We start from the raw sequence: 12,824 nt of genomic DNA, 5'->3' as shown, positions 1-12,824 counted from the left end.
TTGAATTGCAAAGAACAAGCCAGTTGTCACTATAGCAGGGTAACGTTGTTACCAGGAGGACCGGCAGAGCAATGCTGTGCCTGCAATTTCAGCGGCGTAGCTTTTTTCCGTGTGGTATTTAAAAGGAATCCTTGTCTGTCCAGCACGCAGGCAGTGATGGAGCACTACTGGACTTTGTGGACATCCTTCAGCCCAGTATCGGCAGCCTGGCACCCAACTGTGAGCACATCCAGGCTGAGGGAGATGAGGAGGAGCCACCTAGCGCAGAGATGAGTAGAGGTTCAGGGGCAGAGCTCAGTGCCTCTGAGGAGGAGGATATACAGTTGGGAGATGATGACCAGGTAGCTGATTTTGCCAGCTCCATGCTGGCCGTCATACATTGCTGGCGCTATAGGGCCAAGACTTTGCTTGATACATGGGGTGCTACTACGGTGAGGGTCTTTCAATCTCCTTTCTCCTTGTTTGTTCTTGTGCCCCATCTAATCCTAGCAATTTAATTCTCCACCCGTCCCCTTCATAGCCGCTATGAGCTTTGGTAAAACATTTAATTGTCCTCCGCGTCCTTGCATGGCTCTCTGGATAAAGAGCGCTATCATTCATTGTTTGGTTTGAATGAAGATGTCCACGTGCTTGCGTAATACATGTGTACATTGTGGTCCCTTGCCTTAATTGTCATGGAAACTAACTGCATGAACTCTTAACAGACTTGTCAGAGATTGCATGTTAATTCATAACGTTTTGCTAAATAATGCCCAAAACCTCTGCTTGTCACAGAAACCTTCTAGAAAAATATATTACATGGGAATTGTGTCCTTATTTCATCACTGATGAATCACCTGATCCGTGCCTTTTTTATTTTTTTGATAGGGGAAAATTTCATTTAAACAATGTATTAAATTTGAATTTATTTTTGCCACAGTGGATCTGAATTCGGTCATTTTGAATACTTATAATTAGTTTTGCCTCCGTTTTCTTGACAAGCACTGGTCGTTGGGTTGGTCAGTCTCTCTCTTCTGTCATGTGAAGGTTCATGCTAAATGATTACATGTCTGTTTCACTCATAGAGCAGGGATTCGGGTCAGCATGATACATCAAAAGGATTTAAAAGGCAAAACAGTGAGACTTCTGGGAACCCTGAGAAAAGGAGGAGCGTGGAAGTCACAGCATATAACCAGGAGGTGAGCGACTTTGAAAATGTCATTATGAAATCTTCATATGCCTATAACTGGTTTCACGTCTTCATATCTAGGGGGCTAGTTTGCACCTTGGTGACCCCAAAAAAATGTCAAGTTTTTGTAATGATTGTTCTACTGAGAATAATTTTCTTTCTAAAGCTGTTCATACATAGTCAGATAAAATGGTTGTCAGACCAAAAGACATTTTCTGACAGCCCGACACCCAGCAGATATCATGGGCATACACTATAAAATATCTCACATTGTATGGCTACAGAATATTTGGGTTTTTCTCCTTGCAGAGGAAACATTTCTCCATAACTCACTTGGAGATTAGGTGAGAAGTTAGTCGGGTAGGTGCAGCATACACCGCCCAATGCAGCTGACTTGTAGCTCCTAAATTATCACATCTGTCCGACATGCTGGGCGATCCAGCATGACCGATGGAACGTTATTTTGCGATCAGTTGCGCAAATACACTGTACAATTATCTGGGCAATCTGTCAATGGGCCTAATTCAGACCTTATAGCAGCAGCAAACATTTTCTCTTAACGGGCAAAACCATGTGCACTGCAGGTGGGGCAGATGTAACATATGCAGAGAGAGTTAGATTTGGGTGGGGTGTGTTCAACCTGAAATCTAAATTGCAGTGTAAAAATAAAGCAGCCAGTATTTACCCTGCACAGAAATGATAACCCACCCAAATCTAACTCTCCCTGCACATGTTACATCTGCCCCACCTGCAGTGCACATGGTTTTGCCAATTAGAGATTTTGCTGCTGCAATCAGGTCTGAATTAGGCCCAATATCAGGAAGATCACTCAGATAATTGTATAATGTGTGTCCAGCTTTTAGTCTACACAAGAGGATTGTTTCTAAATCAGGACGTTTACTTTGGTACCACAGGAATAAATACATCGTTTTTTTATACATTTTCTTTTTTAAATGCATTTGGCTAGTTTTAGTAATAAGATTTTCTTTGTAAGGTATATGTTTGGGTCCTGCAGATTCCACCTTCCTCTTAAAGCGCCATACTCCAATAGTATAATTATTTTGTCAAAATTATTTTTTCTCAAATAATGTGAAAAAAGGTGTTTTCACACCATTTTAGTATCACCTGAATATACAAATGGGCAATTGGAGGAGGATTAGCAAAATTCTCCTCCAAGCCCTTAAATTCTCATTTTTGTAGTAACCAGATCGCATTTCCCATCCTTGTAATGAGAAATAAGATCTACCCAAATTTACATAAAAGAAAAGGTTACAAAATATCGGAGGGAGCCCTGTGATAATAACGCTATCTCGAGATAGTTATTTGGGCTCCCCTCTTGTTCTCCGACTTTTGCACAGCCTACTAAGCCTGCTGGCAGTGAAGACTGAGCTTGGATCTGGCCCCTGTGATCAGCCATGTGTGTCTGATGGACATACAGGCTGATCTCGGTGTGTGTATGTGCAGTAAATGATGCTGTGAAACTGGCATCTCACTTTACAGTACTGTCCTGGCTGCAGGTAAGTGTAAGCAGAGGGGAGTAGTCGCAGGGGTACCCGTTGGCATATGCACGGTACAATCTCGGAGCATTTTCCTGAAAAATACCCTGAGAATTGTGGTAAGCGGATTCGCAGGGACATAGCTTTCTCGCAAGCTCTGTCCTGCATGCAGAAACTGATACATCCTTGCTATAGTAAATTATCGCAATACAATTTTGGGTGAATTTAGTAATACTCATCCACATCGGCAATGCGAATTGTGATAAATATGCCCCTCAGTGACTTATTATTTTTATCTTTGTAATTTTGAAACTTGATCAAATTGAATTTGAAAAGTAACATTATTTAGTGCGCAGGTTAGTGCCGCACTAACGCTATCTTCACTTTGGGTGGTGTTACACTAGAAGTTGCTCTATCTTTTCCATTGGTATGCATATGTTCATTTATAATGTAATATAATCCAAGGTGACTGTAAATTTACCTCTGCACAACAACTTTAAATATACATGTACATTTTCTCATAACTGTACAGAAATAGTGACTTTCTATTTAACAAGCAACACAGAAAACCTCACAAGTGCTGTAACCTGATTGGGACAGTGACGTACAATACGTGCTTAGAGCCTTAGTCCTGCGGGTGTATTGCACTCTACACCAGACTCACTAACCGCAGCCCCTAAGAGGGAACCCTGCATGAGAATTGGCTCACATACTATACCAATACAGTGGAATATAGCGCTGGAAACTGAGCTATAATGAAATTGTTTCCAAAGAATAACCTTACACCCACTTTTAGGATGGGAAACTCGCACCACAGCCCACAAGACAACCTGCAAGAGACTTTGTTCACAGTTATCACAGGAATATAGCTCTGGGCAAAGAGCTATAGTTAGGGAGTACCTTAAGAATGGTCGTATAACGGTCCCCCACCCACCAGTACACAAACAAAGGGTAGTCCTAGAGGATCCACCTGATAACAAGAATTGTTATTTCATTGCTGCATATTATACTCCTGTGGTTCTCAAATTCGGTCCTCAGGAGCCCACACAGTTCATGTTTCCCAGGTCACCCAGCAGGTGCACAGGTGTATTCATTACACACTGACACATTATAAAAGATGCACAGGTGGAGCAAATAATTTCACTTGTGAGTCTGTGAGGAGACCTGGAAAACATGAACTGTTTGGGGTACCGAGGACCAAGTTAGAGACCTCTGTTATACTCCATAAGGTTTCCCACTACATTATTGGCACACTCTCTTATCGGCACTCTCACTAGGCTCTGCAATACCCACTTAGAATATACACGGTTCACACTCACACATATAGTCAAATCTAGCACATTCCCTCCTCTAAGCACCCCCGTTGCTGTGCTGTATCACTCCCCTACTGGATTGCACACACACTGCTCACTCACAGAACTGCAGTCGGTCTGCTGTTCATTACAGCTATATGGGGCTAATGATGGTCTAAGAACTACAGTGTCTTGAAGCTCCAGGTAGTTGGGTTCTCCAGGTAATGGGGGACTATTTGATGAATGTGGGACATGGTTTCTTTGAGTCGTTTCCAAAACTGTGCTCAACTTCTTTTTAGTGTAAATATTTATTTTTCCTGTACTGTGCAATCTAAAGGGTTTTCCAGCAAACAGTCTTCTTGTTCTGTCTTTCTGTTTTTCCACTTTCCCCACTTTATAATCTACATTTTTGTTGGGTAGGTGGAGTATTTACTAAACACCTGTTTTTCAAAGCTGCAGATAATAGTCTAAGGGGGTAATTCTGAGTTGATCGCAGCAGCAAGTTTGTTAGCAATTGGGCAAAACCATGTGCACTGCAGGGGGGGGGGGCAGACATAACATTTGCAGAGAGAGTTAGATTTGGGTGGGTTATTTTGTTTCTGTGCAGGGTAAATACTGTCTGCTTTATTTTTACACTGCAATTTAGATTTCAGTTTGAACACACCCCACCCAAATCTATCTCTCTCTGCACATGTTAAATCTGCCTCCCCTGCAGTGCACATGGTTTTGCCCAACTGCTAAAAAATTTCCTGCTGCGATCAACTTGGAATTACCCCCTATATACAAAACTCACCGGTTAGTAAATATACCCCTTGGCATGGTTCTTGGGACTCCTTTAGAATTGGGAGCAAATCCAACTAAAGGAGCAAGTTATGTTGTGCAAATGCAATTTGTTTTTTTCCTGTAGAGGAAGCACTGCATGGTTTTCCATCTAGCACACAATTACTGGCCAGGTTGGATTTTTATACTGTTGGAAGCTCCCACCTACTAAAATTGTCTGCATACATTGTTTTGATAAAGTTCTCAAATGTAGCCTTTAACAGGAATTAACCGAGATCATTATGGAAGTTCTCAAGTGTAGCCTTTAACAGGAATTAACCGGGATCATTATGGTGTACTACAGATTTTTAGACAAGAGGAGCTACGTCATTGTTAGACTTTCTCTCTGTGTGTCATACTTACACTTTTTTTTTTCTCACTTTTTTTCAGGTGCTGGTTGAGACTAAAAAAAATCATTCTGAATCGGAAGAGGTTTATGTTGCTGAGCTGATCAGTACATCTGAAATTGTATTGGAAAGTCCTGTAGCTCCGACTGATAACCAAGCATTGGAAGAAGAGAGCGATACATATTCTTATTCCCATGACCCTTTGAATAATGGAGTAACTGAGAATGCAGAAGACTTAAAGACCTTTAGCAGTGAGGAGGATGAAGAGGAAGCAACCGTTGATGATTCCACCAGCATCCTTCCTCCATCTGTATTGGATCAAGCCAGTGTGATTGCCGAAAGGTTCATAAACAACATCTCTAGACGAAGCAGTTTGGTTTTGGAGGATGGAAAAGTCATTGGCTACATAACTCCAAGGCTTACAAGCAGGAGCAGCAGTCTATTAAGCCTGGATTGTTCAGATAGAATTGTCTATCAGAATGGGTCCTCTGAATTTCAAAACACTCAGAAAGATGTTCTGTCTGATGGTGAGAGAGTGAATACTGATCTTCCACTCAGTAAGGTTAATTCTGCAGAAAATGTGTTTGAGGAAAAAGAAAGAGCCACTTGTAAGCGCAGAGAGTCCATTCTCTCCTACCAAGATAGGCAACTCCTTGACAAGATTAAAACATACTATGACAATGCAGAACATCAGGATGCATCTTTTAGCATCAAGCGCAGAGAAAGCTTGACTTACATTCCTACCGGCTTGGTCAGAAACTCTGTATTTAAGATTAACAGTCTGCCTAGATATGATGGCAACCAGGGTTCTCTAGAGAGGCAAAGAATGAGCAGCTCTTCCAGTAATGCCAGTATTGGGAACAGCAGACCAGTCTCATGGTCAGATGTTCTCACTTCCACTAAAGAGGGGGAAACGGAACAATCCGGTCGCCATACACAGCATCCTGTTCCTGCAGCTGAGAGCAGGATCCCAGATCAGCAGGTAACAATAACCGATGATGAGTTTAAATCCCCTGTGGAGATGATAAAAGTCTGGGAAGAAATGGAAAAGGAGAGAGGTTGGAAAGAAAAAGATCATCAGGAAGTTAGCGTTGGCACGAAAGTTACATCAACCAGCTATCAAGACAAAATACTAAGATCACTACAAAATGAACCTCATGAGCCACTAATAATACTGGAAGAGAGTGATCTCAGTACTATAACCGAGGAATCCCAAGCTCCTACACCGGAGAGCACATCTCCTCACCGGCTCATAAATCCAACCAATGACCTGGTCTTTAATGATCAGGACTACAAAACCCCCATCAAGCTCCATCCCACAATTATGCAACTTGCCAACTGTATGGAGGGAGATATGTCAGAGAAAATGAAGAACAAGGTATATCAACTAGCCAGACAGTACAGCCAGAGGATTAAGTGCAACAAGCCAGTTCCGCACAGGCGTCTGAGGGACATAGAGGAGGATATGAGAAGAAGCAGCCTTCCATCTGTACAAGAGGAGAAAGTGGATGAGAAATGTGAGTATTGGCCTAGAATGGTACTGTACAGATCTTGTTTTGTTTTATTCAGAAAGACAGTCTGTTGATTTACAAGGCAAAACTTCCCTATTTGTTTTCCCATTTGTCCCCAAACCAGGGTTCAAACTAATCCCTTTAAAATGCAAAAAATTTTAAATGATACTGGTTACATGGCTCATCGGGTTTAGCCATCTTCTTTTTTTGTTTTATTTTAATAGTTTAATTTATATGTGTATTTAAATTAAAGGGTTACCTTGGTAACTCTGGTCAGAACTTTTTTTTTTTTTTTATTCAAATTTGTTTATGTTGGGAGAGGGGGAATTAAATAACTCCAACACTGCACAGTAAAGTAAAACCAAGGGTAAATAATCAGTTTCCTGCCCAGTTTGCACATCAATGGCTCGTCTTTTGTGTACTTGTAGGTAGAGTCTTCCATGTAGAGTAGAATAGACTGAAAAGAGCATTCATTAAATGTACACAGCTTAATGTCTTTATTGTTAGTCTGATGGCACAATGATCCCACCCAATAGCAATTCCATGTGTGGATGGTGGGCTTGCAGTGTGGAAGCATCTTCATCTACATGTAAAAAGACTGGTGATGGGATTTTTTGTATTAACAACTTTCTGATGTAAATGTTTTTGCCATATTAAAAGACTAGAATAGATATTGGGCACTTGACATGTTGAAACCTGTGTTCATCTACTCTGCACGTTTTAGTGGGCAGCAGATTAAGAAATACAGTGTGAGTCTTATCAGGCCTGAGTTGCAAGCAAGTCCTTGTTGTGCATGGCTCCTGCTATTTCAAAGAAAGAATGTCACCAGATGGATTTTCCTTGGTGCTAAGATTATTGTAGTCCTCATTAGTATTGTCCCTGTAGATTCAAGATGTCTTCAATGGGACTCTGGCCTCCTAATGTTTTTAAGATTTCCCTCGAAGAAAACGAACCTCTCATAGAACTAGGCTGGCCATATTATCCCTTTAACCTGGGACACTCATGAATTACACAGGTTCTGTAGCTGCTTAAAACCAGGTGAAATTCAGGCTTGTAGTCAGCCAGCCACAGAACCTGTGTAATTCATAAGTGTCCCAGGTTAAAGGGATAACATGGTCAGCCTAATAGAGCAGTATCATCATCCTCACCTTCTGTGCTGGAAAAAGGGGAATATGGACTCCTACCCTATTTGGTGGTCACATTTATAGGTGACATTGGCACATTGATAGGGGGAGGGTCACACCAACATAAAGACAGATTCTGCCTGCGTTTTTTTACACCTTTGGCCTCCAATTTTGGTTTATGTAAGAAAAGGGATATCCAATAGGATAATACTGCATTTATTTCAAAATTTTAACATACAATACATAAACAGCAGTAGTACTAGTTTCTCACCTGATGGTTTTGTCTACAAACATAAGGTAGACATAGAAGGCATTGGTTTAAAAAACAATCGGGCATCTCCAGATACTCCCGTCCAGCAGTCTTGGTGAATCCCACTAAGTCCTGCGCAGTTCCTCCCAGACAACACATTTCAATACTACTTGTATCTTTGTCAAGGCACAAGAAGGAAGTGACATGAATGAATATTTATACCCACAATACCTTGATACAGGTAACACCAAATAACAGACAGAGGTCAACTACTGGCTAGACCTATACATAAAATAATAGTATCTCCCCGTCCAGTGTGGACAGTCACACTGTGATCATTTTACACAGTGTGGAAAGTAAACAGAGTTCTGCCAGTGGAATGCAAATCTTCATTTCAGGCGTTGACCGGAAGTAGAAAGCCGGAGTTATCACCACGATTTCGCAGGTGGCAGGAATCTTGTCATAATTACTGAGAGAACTTTGAAAGATAGGACAGTCCACACTGAAGGGGGAGATATTATTTTATGTATAGGTCTACCCAGTAGTTAATCTCTGTCTGTTATTAGGTGTTGTAGACAATACCATCGGGTTTGAGACTAGTACTACTGCTGTTTATGTATTGTATGTAAATAAATATTGGCTATCCCTCTTCTTATATAAACCAAAATTGGAGACCTAAGGTGTGAAATAACGCAGGCAGTATTTGTCTTTATGTGGGTGTGCCATTGTCTACTGTAAATGTAAACCATCAAATACAGTAGGAGTCCATATTCCCCTTTTTCCAGCACAGAAGGTGTGGATGGCTATACTGCTCTATGAGATGTTTTTTTTCTTTGAGAGGAATATTGGAAACATATGACCAGAGTCCTATTGAAGAGGTCTTGACTGTCCAGGGACAATGCTATTGAGGACTTCCACAGTACTATTAGTGCTGAGGAGAATCCATTTGGTGACATTCTTTTTTTGTATTTGTTTTGGAGTGTAACACTTCTTCACCAGGTGGTCCCCATAGACTTCTCACAGAGCAATGGTTATTTCTTTGTTTATGTGGAACCTGCTATTTGTAGCACTGAGCATGTTCTGTGGCCAAACAGATGCAACTTTGAGCAAATATTATGCTTCTCGGTCACATGTCCAGTTGGGATTGAGTTGGTGTAACTGGATGGCAGCTTGCCTTTCACGTTTAGGATATGTTTCATGGTCTACAGAATAGTAGAATATAAAGAGATGAGCGCATGCAGAGTTACATCTGATTTTAGATGGATCCTGTGCACCAGATATAGGGCTGGTGTAAATGCAAACTGATTACAGCTACTGTCACAAACCTATGGATAGGGACAGTAACTCCGAATGCAGCTAAAAGATCTGCATTCATTTCCGAGCACGTAATGCAGCTTACTTGTGCAAATTCTGAATCCGCCCCGAAGCATGCTAGTTATAGAGGACCTGTGACCTTGTCATAAGGTACTGTATGTTTTTACATACTTCCTTTCAAAACAACAGGTCTGGTGATTGCATAATATAGCTAGATGCTCTATCAACTGCAAAGGCTAGCTCCTGGTGGCTAGGGGCCTAATTCAGAGTCGATCACAGCGGCAAATTTGTTAGCAGTTGGGCAAAACCATGTGCACTGCAGGGGGAGGCAGATATAACACGTGCAGAGAGAGTTAGATTTGGGTGGGGTGTGTTCAATCTGAAATCTAAATTGCAGTGTAAAAATAAAGCAGCCAGTATTTACCCTGCACAGAAACAAAATAACAAAACCCAGATATATTATGCTCTTGGAGACGAAGGGAGCATACGGGAACATTGTTGTGCTCATTTTTTTTGTCCCATAGTGCACACAGCAAACCTCTAAATACCAGGAGTATAGGTAAACTGAGCTTAGACTGTTTGTGTGTATATATGTGCGCTGGTTCTGGTAAAATTATTCAATTTTCTGCATTTTAGGTAAACTGAAGCCTGCGTTATCTATCCCTACCTACGATCACATAGTTCTACAAGAACATAGTCCAACAACTCCCACAACCTCCATATACAATGACAAATCCCCCAAGCGCCTATCATTTACGTCTGGTGACAGCCCACATTCATCTTCCCCTGTAAGCTTTGACTGCAAAAGCCCACTTAGTCCAGTGAACACAGAAAAATTCCACTGGCCAGATGTTCGAGAACTAAGATCCAGGTACACCAGTACAGCTAAGAGTGGCAAATCCATTCCGGTCAACAGGAGCCAATCTGTGCCGGATAGGATGATGGAACGCAATATGGACAATCCATCTCACACACAAAATAAAGAGTTATGTCATTCATACAGCATGAATCTAAAACATTCTGACAGTGTGAACGGAATCGCAGAAGAAGAAGAAGAAGAAGAAGAAACATATTCGGGCAAAACACCCAACATGAATGGGGGAACAGAGATGCTGCAGAACAACAAGAACGCTGAGCTAACCATAGCTGACTGTTATTACATCAGTGCAGAAGCTCCTCTGGATAACAACAAAAAGGTTATAATTATGGAAAAGATTCCAGCAGCTTCTATGTATGATCTGGAAAATGATGACACCTATGTTCATATCAGATCGCCTACCACCAGAGAGAAGATTTCACTTAAAGCCGTGGTTGAGCGGTGCAAAGCTTACCAGGAGTCTGAGGAATACAGAGCCAGGGAAGATCTCTCCAAGACGGATAGTTCCACGGATACTGTATGTAAACAATCAAAGCCAGACCCGCAACTATTGACAAGTGGCGATGCGGCTCATCAAAACAGAGTCAAAAACTTGAGAGCCAAATTCCAGACTATGAATTCAAGCAGCTCCAAAAACTCTGAGGTGCACTAACCTTTCATAGACCTGATTTATTATTCTTTGTGCACAAATTCAAAACAGACTTTCATAGGGAGGGTCTTTTTAAGAAAATATAGGATTTCATCCTCGGTAGTTTTATCACCACTACAGGAGTATGCTGCATTACTGTGCACAGAAGGGCTGCTGGGAGTATTTAAATTATAAACTGAACATACTCTGTATATAATGTACTACTTGTTATATTATGACCGTGGTGTATATTTGCATTAAATACTAGCCTATAGATTAATTAAAAAGAAAAAAAGTATATGGATTATTATACATGCTCCCCCCTTTTTGTTTTTATAGAAATAACATTTGAGATGTTGTGACTCCGCCTACTGCCTGCACAGCATTACTAGAATGTACTGTCACTTGCACGTTAAGGGTTCTGTCTGTCTAGCTGTGGTTAAAATCAAGACTTTGGGCAGAGCTTAAGCTGCAAAGCTGTAATAGAGCATCACTATATGTTTTCCATATTATTTATTTGTCCCTTTTTTTCCTATAATTGGATATCTTTGCCTGTAATTTTCCTCTGTAATGTAAATATAATGAAACCTATAAAGCTATTTGCAGTAATGCATCACATATTACTGATTCATTTGGGACTTTATAGCTGTAAAATTGCAGATGCTGCATTAAGAGAATTACATATTTTTGGCACATTTGTATGAGGTGGGCCATGTATCTGCTGCCATAAACACAATGGGGTATATTCAATTGAAGTCGAAAGCTGCCGTCTGTCGAAAAGACGGCAGTTTTCGACTTTTCTAGGTCGGAAGGGGTTCCGACCTATTCAATCTAACCCCAAATTATTCGACAAGTCAAGGAATTCGACTTGTTGAAAAGCACGTGGATCGGCGGAATAGCTGCCGATCCGCGCGCTTGTGTCGAAAACGTTTTGGTCCCCTTTTTGACCATCTCCATTCGACTTTTAAAAAAAGTCAAAGTGAGATGCGGGAGCAGAGACTGGGAGAGCCGCGGGCAGACGGGGGAGAACAGCGCTACAGCAGCGGGCAGCGTAACTGGAGGATGTCACAGCTGCCACTCACAGCAGCGTCCACCCAGCTCCAGCAAGTGAGACCTACACACTGCTACACTGCCCGCTGCTGTAGCTCTGCCCGTGACTCTTCCCCCGTCTTGGCTCCCACATCTCAATTCGACTTTTTTTAAAGTCGAATTGAGATTGCATTGAATAGCCCAGGTCGGATCCATTCCGACAAATGAATGTCGGAATGGATCCGACTTCAATTGAATATACCCCAATGTTGCTTCATCATGAAGACAATAGAACTAATAAACAGTTCTGGAATGCTATAGCATACTTTCCAACGTGTGTAGGTACACTTCCTGCATTGGTAGCTACAGTTAACGGGGTCATGTCGGCTCAATCCTTCATATTCCCGCTAGATATTACTGATTCAGAGATGAACGTTAATACATTTGCAGCTGCGAATACCATACGCAAAAAATATAAGAATGACAGTAGCGTGGATTTCTATTGAGTCGCCCACTGACGACAACTCAGATCCAAGCTTCTGTGTACTCCCTGACTGACCCTATGGTCACACAGTATGACCGCGGGATTGAGATGCAGACACCATGTTTTCTGCATACGGGCCGCAGTTGTAGGCACCTGTGTTACCTTGGCGTGCGCACAGTTGGACGATAGTCGCTAAACTCCATAGATATCGGCATTGTGTACAACAATGAATCAGACCCATAATAAACAAAATTAAAAAATCTGTTCTGAATAAATATTGATTTGTAAAGTTCTGAAAATGAGAACAGAACTGAATCCGATATTATTTATAAAGAAGAAGAAAAAAGAGAACATTTGTGTTGCAGTGTTGGTTAGTGTTTGAAAAAGAAAAAAGAATGGAGACTGGCTTTTCCAGCAGCAAATGCTGTAAACCACACCCATAGGCAAACGCAGTGGGGGGGGGGGGGGGGGTTTGCCCAGAAACC

General features: G+C 41.5%; 1 protein-coding gene across 1 annotated transcript in view; it reads left to right on the top strand.

The window, feature by feature from the left end:
* PLEKHG3 (pleckstrin homology and RhoGEF domain containing G3) overlaps positions 1 to 11,444 on the top strand; it is a 231,815-nt gene extending 220,371 nt beyond the window's left edge. Inside the window, exons 16-19 of the mRNA XM_063947498.1 lie at positions 144 to 341; positions 1,065 to 1,178; positions 5,166 to 6,639; positions 9,958 to 11,444. Coding sequence (XP_063803568.1) covers positions 144 to 341; positions 1,065 to 1,178; positions 5,166 to 6,639; positions 9,958 to 10,850 — 2,679 coding nt within the window. The 3' untranslated portion in view covers positions 10,851 to 11,444. The remainder of the gene's footprint in view (positions 1 to 143; positions 342 to 1,064; positions 1,179 to 5,165; positions 6,640 to 9,957) is intronic.
* The last annotated feature ends 1,380 nt before the right edge of the window (positions 11,445 to 12,824 follow it).

The sequence above is a fragment of the Pseudophryne corroboree genome, chromosome 12, assembly GCF_028390025.1.
Source record: "Pseudophryne corroboree isolate aPseCor3 chromosome 12, aPseCor3.hap2, whole genome shotgun sequence".
NCBI lineage: Eukaryota > Metazoa > Chordata > Amphibia > Anura > Myobatrachidae > Pseudophryne > Pseudophryne corroboree.
This window is presented reverse-complemented; position numbering and strand designations above follow the sequence as displayed.